The 16,388-nt window shown below is 45.6% G+C and overlaps 1 protein-coding gene across 1 annotated transcript in view; it reads right to left on the bottom strand.

Moving 5' to 3' along the window:
* The window catches only part of TRPM2 (transient receptor potential cation channel subfamily M member 2), a 276,857-nt gene that overhangs the window by 243,256 nt on the left and 17,213 nt on the right, over window positions 1-16,388 (bottom strand). Inside the window, exon 6 of the mRNA XM_078656292.1 lies at window positions 10,462-10,628. Coding sequence (XP_078512418.1) covers window positions 10,462-10,628 — 167 coding nt within the window. The remainder of the gene's footprint in view (window positions 1-10,461; window positions 10,629-16,388) is intronic.

Below are 16,388 nucleotides of genomic sequence, written 5' to 3'. Positions count from 1 at the left end.
CACTGGTAATCTTTCGAGTTTTTCAATGCTCAAGATTGTATAATCAGCACCCTTTTGTGCCATACTGATTTGTCTATCAGTAAGGTTAAAGATTTGGAATAGTGACGTTGTGTTGATTAAACGCCAAGGCACATAGCCTGAACGCAGATTTTGTAACGTCCAGCCAAGCTGTACAATAGAGCGCAATTGTGACTGACCGTGTTGTAATAACAGTAAGTCTTGCGACAATATGTCGATTGCTGAAGACACAATGCTGTCCAAAGAAAAAATTCTGGAGGACAGAGTCATTAACCCATTGTCCACTACAGAAAGTGATTTTTCCAAATTAATACGGTCAATTTCCCGTATTCACTCTGCTGTTTCAATTTGAGTAACCTTCCAGGCCTCATTGTATGCTGCATATACAGAGGCTGCTATGAAACGTTTTTGACGCTGTTTGCGCGGTCCCATAATGAAATCACGCAAGTCAGCACCATCAGTAAGTAAAGTTAGGTGTTGTTTAATTTCTGCCAGTGTGGAAGTTTGTAGCCATTGAAGGCATAATTTGCCCACACTGTAGGTGGTTATTATCCCTGGGTGATGTCTTTGGGGATATCTAGGGTCTGGCCTGGTCATTTTGAACCCCTGTGTTTTGTTCAGGAATCTATCTTGACAGTTATTTGTATCTGTGGGCCAGATCAACCACTGTTTCCAATCAGGATGTGTTCTGTTTTGGTTTAATACATAATTTACGTCTATCTCTTCATCTGTAGAGCTATTGCTGAACATTGTTGGCTTTGGAATAGACGGTTTATTTAAGTCTTTGATTTTGGCTAGGCCAAGACAGGTGGATTGTTGAACAGTGTCATTTAAAAATATCATTTGTTCTGGGATCATGCAGGCTCTAAACATAGATTCTATACCCTGTACTTGCCATTCTTTTGTACCCCAAACACTTTTCAATTCAACATTCTTGTCCCAATAATCAAAACCAAAAGTATTCATTTTTTCAAAGAATGAGTCTGAATATATCAATTTTGTGTTGGTTATCATGGTCTTTGTCCCTGTCTTGTTTGACAATTTAAAATAGAATGCTTCAGCATTACTTGTGTTAAAACCTGAAAAGTATGAATATTTGTCATAGAAGGTCCTTGAGCTTCCTTTTGGAGGGGTTGCACAATGTTCCCATTGATTATAATTTAAAACATTTCTAGGTTGTGCAGATCTATGTAAAAAATGGTTACCATAGTGGTTATAACAGTACATACTATCATAATTTGTAGAACCCTGCAAATAATCATGTTTGGTAAATTTAGCAGACATTACTAAGTCAGACATCATATTATTAATGCTTTCGAAGTCCCAATCATCAGCAAATGAGCTTGGTTTTGCAAAGTCACTCAATGAGATCTTAATTTGGTGTGGATATTTCAGGATTTCGACCGGACCATAAATTTCATAGTCAGTGTTGTCCCAGGCTACCCCACCAGGTATCGGATTGGCTGTGAAGTTGACTGAAGAAAGTTCTCTTTTCTCGATGTGTGAAGATGTGTGTGGTTTGAGGATCAAGTTGATTTTCTGACTTGCTGTGTCCATTTTTGCATATTTTCCCTCAATGAAGCGTCCCAAAGTTAGTATCATGATGAGCCAAAGTATGAGGATAAATGCACCAAAACCCACCCAAAATTCAATCCATGGAGAAATCAGATATGTTTCTTTCAATTGTTTCAAAAGTTCTTTAGCTTTATCTTTAAAGGTTTTTGATGATGGCTGTGTCTTTGATTCACTGAACCCTTCAGAGGAATCATCGAAGTTTATGAAGTAGCCGGATGCAGTTCTGTCAATTGTTCCAATTGGTTCAGGATTTCTGTTTCTTGCATTTTCACTTGGTACTTCATTATAGATTGGTGTGTCTCTGCTAAATGTTTTTATTTGGGTTTTCAGAGGTCTGAGTTCTATTGCATTGTTGCATAGTCCTTGTTGTTTTTCTGTAGGCGTTTCAATTGTGATGAGCCTCTTCGTTAGGACCTCTGTACTGGTAGCAAACCTTGGTGTTCTGCTACTTATTGGGAGTCCACTTGGCCTACTGTTTGTTATCGGCCACATGTTGTGGTTTTACCAGGTCGATGGATACAACTCGGTTCTCCTTTTTTTCCAGCAAGTGGCGGTAGTACAACTGATCTTGTCCCGTTGACAGACAAGACAGGAACTGCTTTTCTGTAAGAAGGCCCAAATTCCTTCTTTACCGCGATCTTTTCCCTGACTAGATCCCCGACTTTTGGAATCCAGACAGGTCTTGCTGGGACAGGTGGTGGTTCTTCAGTGGTTGTTGGCTGTTGTTTCAATTTTATGTTGCTCAGGTCTTTTCTTGTTTTGTTTAAGTCCTACAAAATAGCCAAACGGTCTTTGATATCAAAGCTTTTTTCTTTCACCACTGAAGTCTGACTATCAATGTCAGAGATCAACATCCTAGTTCCAAATAATAATTCGTACGAACTGAATCCCTTCAGAGAATTTCTTGGCAAGTTATTTAGACTACGTTGGACACTTATTAGATGTTTGACCCACCCAGCTCCCGAACCTAATATCCTTTCCGTTATAGATTGCTTTATGCCTTGGTTTTTTCTTTACACCATCCCGTATCCCTCAGGAAGGAAGTGAGAAGATTCCCGCTGTGCTATGCTCATTTGGCCATGTTTCCCATCAGGCTGGAGGGCTAGAGTGAAAACAATGGTCAAACATAGCATGCTCTTAGCGTATATGCCATTTAGACTCGCAAATCTTTGTATAACAGTCCAGACGTCAGCCGAGTGCTGGTGATCTACATTATAAGTGTAAACTAGCCTGTATATGTTAATCGCAAGCCTTCCTTTTTACTCTTGATTTTTTCTGGAGTAAAACGACGAGGTATTAAACTGTTTCTCTCCCCACTGCGATCTCTGTTGCAGTTTGGGCAGTTTTTTACAAACATGGTGTGACGCAGGCTCATGCCTGGCCACCAGTACCGTGATTGTAATTCTTCCAGAGAATTTTTTAGTGTTAGGTGTCTGAGACCCTCGCCCATATGTGCGTCTGCGATTAACAAGTTTCTCCTGTCCATGTTTGGAATCACCCTATCCCCCACTCCAGGGATTCGAGCAAAAGGGCCGGAGTTTGCATCGATTATGTATGTATAATTGAGTGGATAGTTGATCGGTAACGCTGAGCAGTCGCCTTTTGATGACGTTTTCACTGCCAGTACTGTTTCACCGTCAATGTATTTTAATGTACGCTTTTTTCGAACTACGGGAGCCGATTTAGTGGCTGCCGCTGTGGCTGTCTCAGCCAATGAATTCCCTGCAACGTGAACGCCATCACGCTGATGACTCAGTGAGTGTGTCACGTGAGTCTTTGGTAGCTCTTTTTGTAAAAGAGCTATTTGTTCCCAAAGCATTTTCTGCTTTATTGTTGCATCTGTGTCATCTTTGTAACCGTTTTGAATCCATGTCTGCAAATCCTTGTTATATGATTTGACGCAGTAATAGGAATCTGACACTATAAGTGTCGGGAATTCGCGATCCGCATTATCTAGCGCCATTTTCAATGCTAGTATTTCAGTTTGTTGTTCTGAATTAGTTTCTACTGAGTGTGTTTTTGTTAATAGAGGTTTTAGTTTACCTCCGCGCCACACTTCTTTTGTAATCCCACATGTGGGGTTGTATGCCTGTTCTCCCCAAACGGGGGGTTGAGCATGTCCGTCTGTATAAATTACACAGGCGTAATGTCGTAAAGGCAGAATGTCGATTGGCAGAGGGAATGTTCTTTCATATTCTAGATTTTTTTAATTCTTCTAGTTCTTGGAGTATGGCACAATATTCTAGAAAATTGTCAGCCAGGCTATACTTGATAATTCATATCCTAAGAACAGGACTGTCAGATGGGCAATTCTGGATTTTTTAAAGTTGAATTTGTAACCCTCTGCTGCGAACCCAAGTATTATGGTGTTCACTCTTTTCAAGTGAGTCTCCAAGTCATCATCTGTTAAGTATATGTCATCGACATAAGATAATGCTTCATCATCATATAGTTGTAGTAATTCTGTTACTCTCGCTGAGAATACCCCCGGGCTGTTCTTGTACCCCTGGGCTAACCGACAGAATTGTTTTTGAGTGCCATTTATTGAGAATGCAGTTAAATATCTGCTCTCTGGTGCTATGTTTTGACAAAAGAATCCATTAGAGATGTCTAATGTTGTTTTGTATTTTTTGCGCACTATGTTATTCATTAGTGCAGCACTATGTCAGTTTTGCACTGCAAAGGTTTTGCAACATGTGTTAAGGTGTCGGTAATCCAAAACTAGACGGTATGAATTGTCTGGTTTGGAGACCGGAAACAAAGGGTTGTTCATTTGTGAGGTGCAAGTTTCAATCACCCCCTGGTATTCTAGCTGATCTAGTATTTCATTTACCTGTTTTTTAGCTTCTTGCTTAATTGGGTACTGCCTTTGTGCAGTTGGTTGTGATTTTAACTGGATTTTGTGAGGAGGGGAGTCCTCATCCCATCCCGCGTGATTTTTATATAAAGCAGGAGCTAGAGCCACTGCCCACTTTCTAGCAAGTGTGTATTTTTTATGAATAGGAATTTGATTTGAGAAGGCAGGCATAATTATTTCTTCGCCATGAGGGCACTCCCTGACAAACTCTGGTGGCCAGTCTTTTTCAGCTAGAAGGATATCATAGCCCTTGGAGAGATTATCCCAAAATAGTCCCCTTATTTTTCTAGTCTTATCCCCCTCTATACGCAATGTTATTTCGTATATTTTGTGAGGTTTGCTAACTCTGGTGTCCGCAGTTTCCACTTGAAGATGTCATCGGTGGCGGCGATGAGGGCGGTCTCGGTGCTGTGATTGGCTCGGAAGCCTGACTGTGAGGGGTCGAGGGATCCGTTCGTCTCGAGGAAGGCGGCCATCTGCTTGTTGACGGTCTTCTCGATGACTTTGGCTGGAAACGGGAGGAGCGAGATGGGGCGGTAGTTCTTGAGTTCGGTGGGGTCCGCTGTTGGTTTCTTGAGGAGAGCGCTGAGTTCGGCGTGTTTCCAGCTCTCAGGGAAGGTGGCGGTGTCGAAGGAGGTGTTGATGATGTCCCGCAGGTGGGGTGCGATGACAGCGTCGGCCTTGTTGAAGACGTGGTGAGGGCAGGGGTCGGTCGGTGATCCGGAGTGGATGGAGTTCATTGTGCGTATGGTGTCTTCGGTGCTGATCGGGGTCCAGGCGTGGAGGGTGGTGGTGGGGGGTGGTTGTTCGGTCCTGGTGTGCGTTGGTTGGTTGTTGAAGCTGTTGTGTATGTCCGAGATCTTGTTGTGGAAGTATGAAGCGAGGGAGTTGCAGAGGTCTTGCGATGGGGTGATGTCGTTGTTTCCTGCGCTGGGGTTGGAGAGCTCTTTCACGATGTTGAAGAGCTCCTTGCAGTTGTGTGCGTTGTTGTCCAACCGGTCCTTGAAAGCTGTTTTCTTGGCGGCGCGGATCAGCTGGTGGTGCTTCCGGGTGGCAAGCTTGAGGGAGGTCCTGTTGTCCGGTGTAGGTTCCCTTCTCCAGACTTTCTCGAGGGCTCGGCAGTTCTTCTTGGAGCTCTTGAGTTCGTCGGTGAACCACGGGGCCTTCTTGCTGCTGGGTCTGTTGGGCGGGGTCCTCAGCGGGGCGAGCTCGTCCGCGCAGTTGCTGATCCACTTCGTGAGGTTGTCGGCGGCCTGGCTGGGGTTCGCTGAGCTGGCAGGAGGGTGCTGGCTCAGGGAGGTGGCGAGCTGGTCTGCTGTGATCTTGTTCCAGCTTCTGCGGGCGGCCTGTTGCTGGTGGCGGTGGGTCGTCGTTCTCTTGAAGGTGAAGTGGACGCAGCTGTGGTCCGTCCATTGGAGCTCTGTGGCGTGGCTGAAGTCGATGTCTGGGCTGGAGGAGAAGACTGCGTCCAATGTGTGTCCGGCGAGGTGGGTGGGGGTGGACACCAGTTGCTTGAGTCCAAGATTGGCGAGGTTGTCGAGCAGAGTGCTGGTGTTGCGGTCGTTGTTGTTCTCCAGATGGAAGTTGAGGTCGCCTAGGAGGATGTAGTCAGCGGAGGGGAGGGCATGCGGGCTGACGAAGTCGGCGATGTCCTCGCTGAATTGTGTGCGTGGTCCCGGGGGTCGGTAGATCAGGGTGCCTCTGAGGGTGGTGTTCGGGCTGGTGTGGATCTGGAAATGCAGGTGTTCGGCGGTGGTCAGGGTGTTGTCGGTGCTGGTCGTGAGACGGATGGTGTTCCTGTGGATGATGGCGATGCCTCCTCCCATCTGGTTGGCATTGCGGTCCCTCCGGACGATCTTGTAGCCCTCTGGGATAGCGATGGCGATGTCGGGAGCTGAAGAGGCGTTCATCCAGGTCTCCGTGAGGAAGGCAACGTCAGGGGCTGTGGCGTCTAGGAGGTTCCAGAGTTCGATGGCGTGTCTGTGGACGGAGCGGGTGTTGAGCAGGATGCACTTGAGGTGGGTGCTGCTGGTGTTCGACTTGGCGGGTGCTGGTGCGAGGCTGGTCCGGATGCAGGTGAACTTGCAGGCGTGGCAGCTGAAGGGTCCGTGGGTGCGTCGTGGGGTGGCTTGGTGGCATTCTGGGAGTCGGCCGGTGTTGAGTGCGATGAGGGTGGCGGCGGAGTACGTCAGGCGGGTCGGCCGGGGTCTTCGGGGGCCAGGGGTCCTGGCGCTGGGCGCGGTCCAGGCGCGGACGGGCGCAGACGGGCTTACCTTTGGCGCGCCTTCGGCGCACAATCGGCGCACCCGCTGCGCGTTCGCACGGTCGCCATATAAAGGCGAAGTGCGCGGGTGGGCGGAGCAGCTGGGAGGCGGGAGCGGGGAGGGAACAGAATGAATCTAGTATCTAGTATCCCTGAACTCAGAATTTAATAACACATCTTTTAGGAAAGGTTGTTTTTAAATCCTGTGTTTGAGAACAGCACTTTTAGAAAGTTGCTGTTCTCTTGTCTGACCCTTCTGTGTGCCTGGGCCTGTTTGTGTATTGACTGTCTGGTTTGTGAGTGACAGGGGCTGGGGAATTCCCCAGCAGGATGGATGAGTCAGCACTAGGCTGAATGACTGCATTTGCAACTGGAGTGGTGGGAGGAGTTAGCACCTGGGCTGAATAGGGCTGTGCCTGCCTTCCACAATGCTGGCTCCACCCCCCTGCTGGGCGGCTGAGGACCCTGCCCCTCACTCTGAAAGGAAAGATGCAGCCAGCAAAACAAAGTGCTCAGGATCCACCCAGAACTGGTTCAGACCGGGCTCAGGGCCCACATGCACCAAGAGAACAAAGACTTTAGGGGTATAAGTACAAGACCCCTGACAACAGAAAATTAGATCATCCTGGAAATCAAGAAGGAACCTCTGCCAAGGAGAAAGCTGACTCTGAAGAAGGAAGATTGTCCTGCTGTTGCTCTGCTGGACTGACCTGCTGTTGCTTTGCTGCCAAGGAGAGGGGAAGGACTTTGCTGTGTGCTCTGTCCCCTGTCTTGAAGGAATCTCCAAGGGCCTGAGAATAGCTGGCTCCCTGTTTTGAAGTCCCAGGAACAAAAGGACTTCACCCCCAGCTTCCCTGAACTCTGCTGAGAGAGTTCTATCCCTCCTAGAGTGCTTGATCCAGTTGTGGGGCCTCTGGAGGTTGGACCTGTGCTGGGAAGCTTGAAACTAAGCTTGAGAGACTTGTTGAATCTGAAAAGTGTTGCATCGCTCGTTTGCGGAGCGCATCCCCGACAGTGCGAGAAGTTTCCCGCCGCTACGAAGGTCGAGATCGTCGCAGCGCCTGACGCCGCTGCCAGAGCCGTCGCATCCTTCGTTTGCGGGACGCACCAGACCGGTGCGGGAGAATCGAACATCGCTGCGAGTATCGTCGCAGAGCCTGTCGTCGCTGGGTGAGATCGCCGCACCGCTTGCTTGCGGACCGCATCACGTCGCTGCGAGTGTTGTCGCAGAATCAACGCACCGAGGAGCTGCGAGAGAGAGGATCCCCGCTGGACCGCGCATCGTCGCCCCGGAGATCGTCGCAGCCCCGACGAGATCGTCGCATCGTGCCTTTGCGAGAACAGACTTCCTATGGAACCAACGCACCGGAATCCATACAAGTGGCCTTCCTCCCCATACAGACCGGATTCGTCGCAACACGCCCGCTGCTGCAGCGGGGCTGTCGCATCGCCTCCCCAGGGTCTCAGGAGCAACGCATCGCTTGTTTTCCACCGCACCAGCTTCTGCTTTTGGAACTTTGTTGCAACTAAAGGTACTGTGAGTAAACGTGACGCAACTGTGAACTTTTCACGCATCTGTGGTTTATTTTACCGCAACGTGAAGAACTTTAACGCAACCTTAAGAACTCTTTTTGAAACCATATTCTTGAACTGTGTATGTTGAATTTTTGTCGTCTTGGTCTTGTGTAGTTTAGATTAAAAATACCTTTATTTTTCTAAACTGTTGTGGAGTCAGTTTGTGGTGTTTTCACTGTGTTACTGTGAGTGTTGGTACAAATACTTTACGCATTGCCTCTGGTTAGCCTAGACTGCTCGTGCCAAGCTACCTAGAGGGTGAGCAGGGGTTATCTCAGAGGGATATCTCCTTGCCCTGACTAGAAGCAAGGGTCCCTATTTGGACAGTGGTACCTACCTCTGCCAACTAGGGACCCCCAGATCTAACAGGGGGACCACTAGCAACCCTTTTCCTTCAGATCTAAGTAGACTGTTCTGGCAGTAGCCTTTAAACTTGTCCACCAGGTAGCTAGGGCTCGTACCATAAAGCGCTTTATGGGTGAGACAACAGATTTAATTACACTCTGCGTAATAGCCTCAGAGTATGGTAGCAAGTCCCTGTAGTAGTCATGACTTGATCCCTCATTGAGAGCGTAACATCAAAACAAATCTTTAGATTTTTTGCCACAGAATAAGGAGAAGGGATGGGGCCTAACTCAGCAGGCCACCACTTAGGAGACCACGATGCTTGAGACGCGCCCAATAACAGGATTTCGGTCTTGGCCGCGTTCAGCAGGAGATAATGTTCCGTCATCTACGCCGATATTGCTAGCATACCCTTTGTAAAGCGCTGATCGATTAACTCTGTGTCCTTATCAAAGGACAGAAGTAGTTGTAAGGTAAGGCCTGGTAAGGCCATGAAAGCCTTTGGGAAGATAACTTGGTGAGGTGCCATGTAAAGGACTACAGATCAGGCCGAGAAGATTGCACAGCGCCTTGTGTTCACCACTGGACTTGGTGTAGATAGTGAGTGTGAGTCGGGGTTGAAGCCCTGTGAGACCGACTGTTGGATTCAATAATACACCTTGTAAGTCAAAAGCTTTACTGATTGCAAATGGGAAGGGCAACAATGCATTTTCCTTAATGCTTAGTCACCGATCAATCCAAAAGTGGGGGTGATAGAGGACCCCAGACTTACACTCCTGTTGATACCCCAAAGCCAAGTCTTCAGGGAGGGGGAAATAATGGGAGTTAAGAAGGCGGTGTGGCCAGGTAAATAGATGTGGTTTAAGAAGAGTAGAGGGCCAGTTGCTCCTGGTCAATGTAAGTCATTCTAAGATCTTTATTTGTAGATGAGGGATGTATTAAAAGAATGAAATGATAATATACATGCATCAGCAGCATAATTTTATTTTATTTTATTTTATTGAGCTTAAACAGCGCACAGATACTCCAAGGAGTGTCCTTACACTGCAGGTTAGTAGACCACTGATTCTAAATGTATATATGAGGGGACTCAAACTAAAAGGCTTTCATTAAAAAGCCAGGTTTTTAGGCTATGTTTAACCACTTGGCTGCTAAGGCTTTTCCCGTCCTGTGCTGATATTTATTGAATCCCATTATACATGACGAGTCCACCTTGTCATGAGCATGCAAGAGGTTAAAAGAGCCTTTCTCCTTAATATTCTGCAGGTGCCAGGGGAGGGCATTCCAGCTGGCAGCAGCTAGTGCAGATAAGAAGGATCTTCCCTATTTCTTCTCCTTGTCTTAGGCACCATAGCCAGCAATGCGTCAGCCAAACGTAGGCTTCTGGAGGGCAGATAGTGAAAAAGTTGCTTACAAAAATATTTAGGACATAATCCATAGAAAAATGGAACATATAACAAAGGAGAAGATCATGATGTTATGAGAGGAGCTGGAAATGGTAAAGAGATAATGGCCAAGGACTGTACCCTAGAGGTGCCTCCAGGTGGGGGTGTTGGTGGGGAGTGTGTAGAGCACCAGGAAACAGAGAACAAGTATTGGTAATCATAGAACCATTATCAGTACAACTCAGTGCGAGTGATACGTGGTGAGTTCAAAGATGGAAACACAGTGGAGTGCACGTTGGTGATGGATGCTGTAGAGAGGACAAGAGGGGTGAGGATAGAGGAGAGGTGGCTGACATGCAGTGAGGGCTCATACGAGCTACAAAGCTCAGTTTTGGATGCCTTCCCAACCCCAACAATGCATCACATGCAGTCTCCTCATTTACCATTGTGCTGATCAGGCTGTCTCGGTTGTGTAGCAGTCCCCAACTTGTGATCCCAATGGTTATGATCTCGCTGTCCACCTGGCTGCTGCTCATGCTGACGTCTCTGACGGCTTCGCCGACGTGTTTGGTCACCCCGGTGTGTGTGCCACCAGTCAGGATCCAGGCTCCTGTGGAGACAAGAGAACAGGAGAAGAAAGTCAGAGGTTCCTCCTTTGCCAGTGCTTGGTAAACAGAGGAATAGCTCACTTCAGTCCTCTTGTCTATATATTAAGAGGCACAAGGACGGTCTAAGGGTCCGCAACAAGAGATATTGTGAATCCCTTACAATACACAATTTAGGTCTTCACTATCTTGGAAATACAAGTATAAATATCTTTGCTTTTCAAGGGGTATGAGGGAGCCATCTGGGAGGGTGGCTCTCTGGGCATGGCCACAACATGTAGCCACGAGGATAACTGTAAGACATAAGATTCATCCTGGTGGCCAAAGTGGCTCCCCTCACTCATCCGGCCTTCTTCGCAAGGTAGGTAATGGCTCTTAGCAAATCGCGAGTATGTACACTAGTAGAGCAAAATGTAGACACTTATTGCCCTAGCAGACATGCCTCACTAATAAACCACTTATCCACTGGGACGTGTAGAGAGGTGAGAAAGTGACATCTATCGGCAAGAGTCACAGAAAGAAGAACCCTCAGGTCTAAAGAGTTCAATGAGAGAGAGGGGTTATCCGAGTATGTATCTGACCAACCCCAAGAATATTCCTTTTATAAGACGAAATCCTTCACCCACCAAAGGTGGCATGATTCATCATTGGGATTCTCCTCGTACTGGGATGCCTAGTCCCGGCATGGGCTACAACCCCCTCACTGAGATGGAGGAGCTCATGGATATTTTGTTTCTAATCAAAGGTATGATAAATGCCACAATGAAGAGTGACAAATCGAGTCAGGTGAGAGATGCAGTGAAAGAAAAAAGTGATTGTAAAAGAGTAAAACTAGCTACCAAGTACATAATGTACATTTATTGACACATCATGGGCTAGGGTCAAAAACAGGACACTGGCTGGAATAACATATACCATCCATATGGATTACGCGCTGGGCTCCGACTGGTCGATGGGCTCTTTGACCCTGTCGGAGCCCAGGCAGAATGAGTGGCCGGTTTCACTTCCGACCACCTAAAACGTAATTAGGTGGTTGAAAGTAAAACCGACGATTTCGGTCAGAAGGCCTCTGACCTAAATTCAGAGGTTTTCCGACCGTGATCGTAATCGGCCCCTTAGTAGTTAAAGGAGGGGAATGTCTATGCAGTATTCATGCACCTTACCTTGGCATTTGAACTTGGGGGTCAAGGCCAACATTGAACATTTCCTCATACTATTGCATGCATAATGGGGTGAAAACCAGTGTCAGATATGGCACTAATTGTGAGACAACTAAACCTTTTTCAATCTCAAGGGGAGTAACATAGTGATGTGTCCTAATCCCTTTTTTTGTTTCACTATACTTTAACGGGTTAGGAAAATATCTGATCAACGTTGGCATTGATGTATTCTATGCTAGTACCCATCAAATGCCCGCTCTACTCTATGCAGATGACATGTGGATCTTGATCTCACAATAATTCAGTCTAAGACCCATATCAAGTCGAATGGTCAACAAATCAGGACCCCTCCAGGGTGTCAACCAGAAGCATGACAACCTCACACAACAACCAACCAGGCAAGAGCAACCGACCAGCCTAGTCGTTAATTTAACAGAGACTCCAATGACCGTCTGCCTGAAAGGGGTACTAGAAACAGGCCTAGGTTTTGTACCCAAAGCAAAATTAGACAAGTTCAAATTAAGTTGTTAGGTAAATTAATTCATAAGAAAGCTAAAATTAAACGCGTTTTTCACAGACAAACCAGAAACGGCAGAATAACAGGGGGACACAAGTCTTAAAGCCAAGTCAGCATTTGCCGCTTCCAGCCCAGTTGAGATTCTCGGTTTTGAAAAAGCAGTATTGAAAGATATAGGGGAAATAAAGCCTGCCACCCTTAAGACCTTTCACAACACTTCTAGAGAAGAAATGCAGGCAATCAGACAACTCTCAGATAAAGACGATCTAGTCAACAAATTGGCAGACAAGGGAGGGGCCATAGTTATTCAGACAAGGGACGCATACCAGACGGAATACCTCCGTCTACTAAACAACACCCAAAACTATAAACCCCTCAGCAGAGACCTCATAGAGAGAATAAGGATACAAATTGGTGGTATGATTGAAGAAGCTCTAGCCCATGACTGGATCTCCAGGAAGGGACCAACAAACATCCAGTAACTCCATATTTCCACACAATACCAAAAATACACAAGAATCTGCACAACTCACCTGTGAATATCCTCATCACGTGTACCCAGGACCACTAACATTATACTTTACACTTTGGAAAAGATACATAGATTACATCTTAGTAGAATGGGATGGTGCTGAAAACACAACTAATGATTTTTTTGCAATGACTGAATAGGCAGAATGACTTCCTCAAATTTACACACAGCATCTCCAGAACAGAGCTGGTCTTCCTTAACCTAAAAATGTTCCCACATGATGGAGGCCTGAAAACCACAACCCATTTCAAACCTACGGCAAAAAACTGTTTACTCTGTTTTGACAGTTTTCACCCTAGACCCTTTAGAGAAAACCTTCAGTTCGGACAATTTTCAAGACTCAGACGCAATTGTTCTGAGCTAATTGATCACAATACAGGCTGTAGATTTGGCTTCCAAGTTAGAAGCAAGAAAATACCCACACAGAATTGTGAAGAAAGCTATGAAAAGATCCAAGAACAACAACAGGGAAACTCTTTTGGAGCTTTCGGTACAAAAAGAAAAGGAGGTTCGCCCCATATGTATCACCACCTACAACTGTGCATCCCATGAAGTGAACAAAATGATCATCAAACATTGCTGAGTTCTGAATGGCAGTGATACTCCGGTACCAAAATCAATGTTCTCTCACAGGAGACGCAAAAGCCTAAGGGACATGTTGGTAAACACCCAACCACGTACCCCTAAGCACAGGCCAACGGGTCAGAGCTTTATTACACCTCTCAATGGACACCATCCTTGTGGTAACTATAGTCTGTGCCAACTGACACAATCAAGTAAAACCATCACTTTCAACAATAACACAACATGGGAGGTGCGACGATTCACCAACTGCAACTCAGAACGGGTGATATATATAATCACCTGCCTGTGTATCTTACAATAGATAGGGATGACGCCATGCAAAATCAAGACCAGAATCTGCAAGCATTGCAGTAAATTCTGATGCCAACAAGCAACAAGAAAAATGACTTCAGATTACATTGAACATCACCACACAATTAACGACTTATGTTGGGCAGTAATTGAACAAGCGAACCAAGAGCCCAAGTTGTTTGAAAAAGAACAACGATGGAAATGACTAACCCTACACCCACCTTTGTCCACCTATCAAGTTCCAAGCATTCCTTTTTTGACCTTCAGATGGCAACAGAGAGAGGTCAAATCTCACAGCCTTATCTCGCCCCTTTTTGTCTGCACCAACATCAGCACGCATTTTTCTACCAAGATAATCCTTAAATACCCCAGTGTGGGTCCACGTAACAACAGACAACAGACACCAAACAAGAACATATCAAGATATATATTTTTATTATTTCGGTATTATTATTTTAATTCTGCATTATTTTATTCTGTGTTTTTTTAATTCTGTATTTTTCCTCCAGGTGAACCCTGGTGCAGAACCCAACACAGTGGATGCGCCACGGCCCAGCTGGTTTCCACTTTTGCAACATCTTTCCTATAATTGGCAGAGTCCCAATCAAGAACACCCTGGCATTTCCGTTTTTAGGACGAGCATTCGAGACCTCTTGTATATACTCTAGTATATACTTATTATATACTTGCATGTGTATGTACTTTGTGGGCTCTGGAGATCAGCGCTAGTACTTACTTGTCTGCTTCTGCTTAGGGACTTTTTGTCTGTTCTACTGCCTCTGTTTAACTTTCTTGATAGAAACCAACCAGCAGAGGTCAGTAAAATACTAGAATCACTTTAGCATTCTCTAGATTCCAGTCCATAGAAATTGTCTTCCAACAGCACCCAATAATATTTTTTTCATATCTTGTATTTTCAGTGATATGACCACCAAAAGCCCTGATTTTATATTAAAAACAGAGCGTTGGACTTTTACCGTTTACCTCTGAAAGGCAATATTTCTCTCAGTGTGTTCCCATACCTGCCGTGTCACACAGTTTGGTGCTTACTTTCCCTTCATGTTAAAGAACAGTAGATGTTTCAGCACCCAGGCTAATGTGCTGTATAGCTAAAAATATATAAGGTTCCAAAGGCAAGACCGATTGCATTGCAAATGCTTGTTTACTTTGAGACTTTCCTTTTATCTTACACGATCAACAGAGAAATAATTTTTCCCATGAAAACCCAGGCGCGAACCCACATACTGCGGACGTGCCTCGGTTAAGAAGGGAGAGGGTTTTTTTCGGTTAGATGGGATGCGGTCTTGTGCCACACCACCACGAGGATGCTGATGGCGGCACATCTTCACAGTATATTACAGGACACAACACGCCGCTCTGGCATCTCTGGAGCCACTGGCAAACGGTTGACCCCACAGCAAGGGAGTAGTCTGGGTGAAGTAAGTCCTGCCATGACCATTTTTCTTAACCTGGTATTCAGAATTTGTGAAACTCTGCCTTCTACGATAGTTTCGCTTTCAACATCTAACTACTCCTATTGTGACACTTTGGGGCATATTATCAAGGGGGTTTATCTCCGCTTTTTTGGCTTTAAAAGCCAAGAAAGCGGAGATAAAATTATCTCCTTATTACCTAGCTGTCGCTAACACCAGTTAGCGACAGCTAGTAGGGGATAGCGACCATCTTGGGCCCCACTTTGCATGTCAGTGATATTTATCACTAATGACATGCAAAGTGGGCGTGCCAAGATGTTAGCGACTGGAAACAGTCGCTAACATCGCTATCTCCTATTACAAACTTTTGGAGATATTCGCGCTAAGCGCGAATATCTCCAAAAGCTAACACCTGCCCCTGAGCAGTTCTTAGCCATGTTATCCAATGGGAGGTGGATAACATGGCTAAGAGCATTAGCTTGGTAATGCATGAATATCGCTGACTTTTCAGCGATATTCATGCATTGCGGCCATCTGCGGTAAAAACCGCCGCAGCTCAGCGGTAAAATTTTCTCTCTAACCAAGCAATAGCGATAATTATCGCTATTGCTTGGTAATATGCCCCTTTGTCTTTATTCCAACAGAGTATGACTACAGGTGTCCTTCCCCGTTTGGACTCATGAGGCCTGATTAGGGCATATAACATGTATGTAATATAATGTGTGTTGTATTCGGAAGTATGTCTTATATGTGTTTATGTCTTGTGTGTCTGCTTTAACACTTACATTGAAGATCTTCACAGTGTGCTCACTTATTCAGAGTGTGAGAAATATATAATTTTCCACTTACATTAGTGCATGATGTAAAAAAGAGAATGCAATTACGAGGCCCATGGGCGGTGCATACTTTTAATGTCTCTTTTCTTTTCCATCCTGTGGAGAAGATATAAGAACAGACCAAATAGGTGCTGTATACATGTATTTTGATGATATCTCTACTTTCACTTATTGAGAGATTTCACAACTGGAGGAGTGGTAACAGGGAGTAGCCCCCTTAGGTCCTGATGAAAAGCCTTGGGGTAGGGCTTGAAACTAGTTGACCAGAGAAACTAATGGACCTTTATCCCCATTTTTTTAATGATATTGACTAGGGGATTGAATGAAATTATCCTTTTCCCACTAGCCAGATATTTTTTACTTGGTTTTTCACAAAAAAAGCACCACTCCAACATTTACGCAATCAGTGTT

The sequence above is a fragment of the Lissotriton helveticus genome, chromosome 8, assembly GCF_964261635.1.
Source record: "Lissotriton helveticus chromosome 8, aLisHel1.1, whole genome shotgun sequence".
Lineage (NCBI taxonomy): Eukaryota > Metazoa > Chordata > Amphibia > Caudata > Salamandridae > Lissotriton > Lissotriton helveticus.
This window is presented reverse-complemented; position numbering and strand designations above follow the sequence as displayed.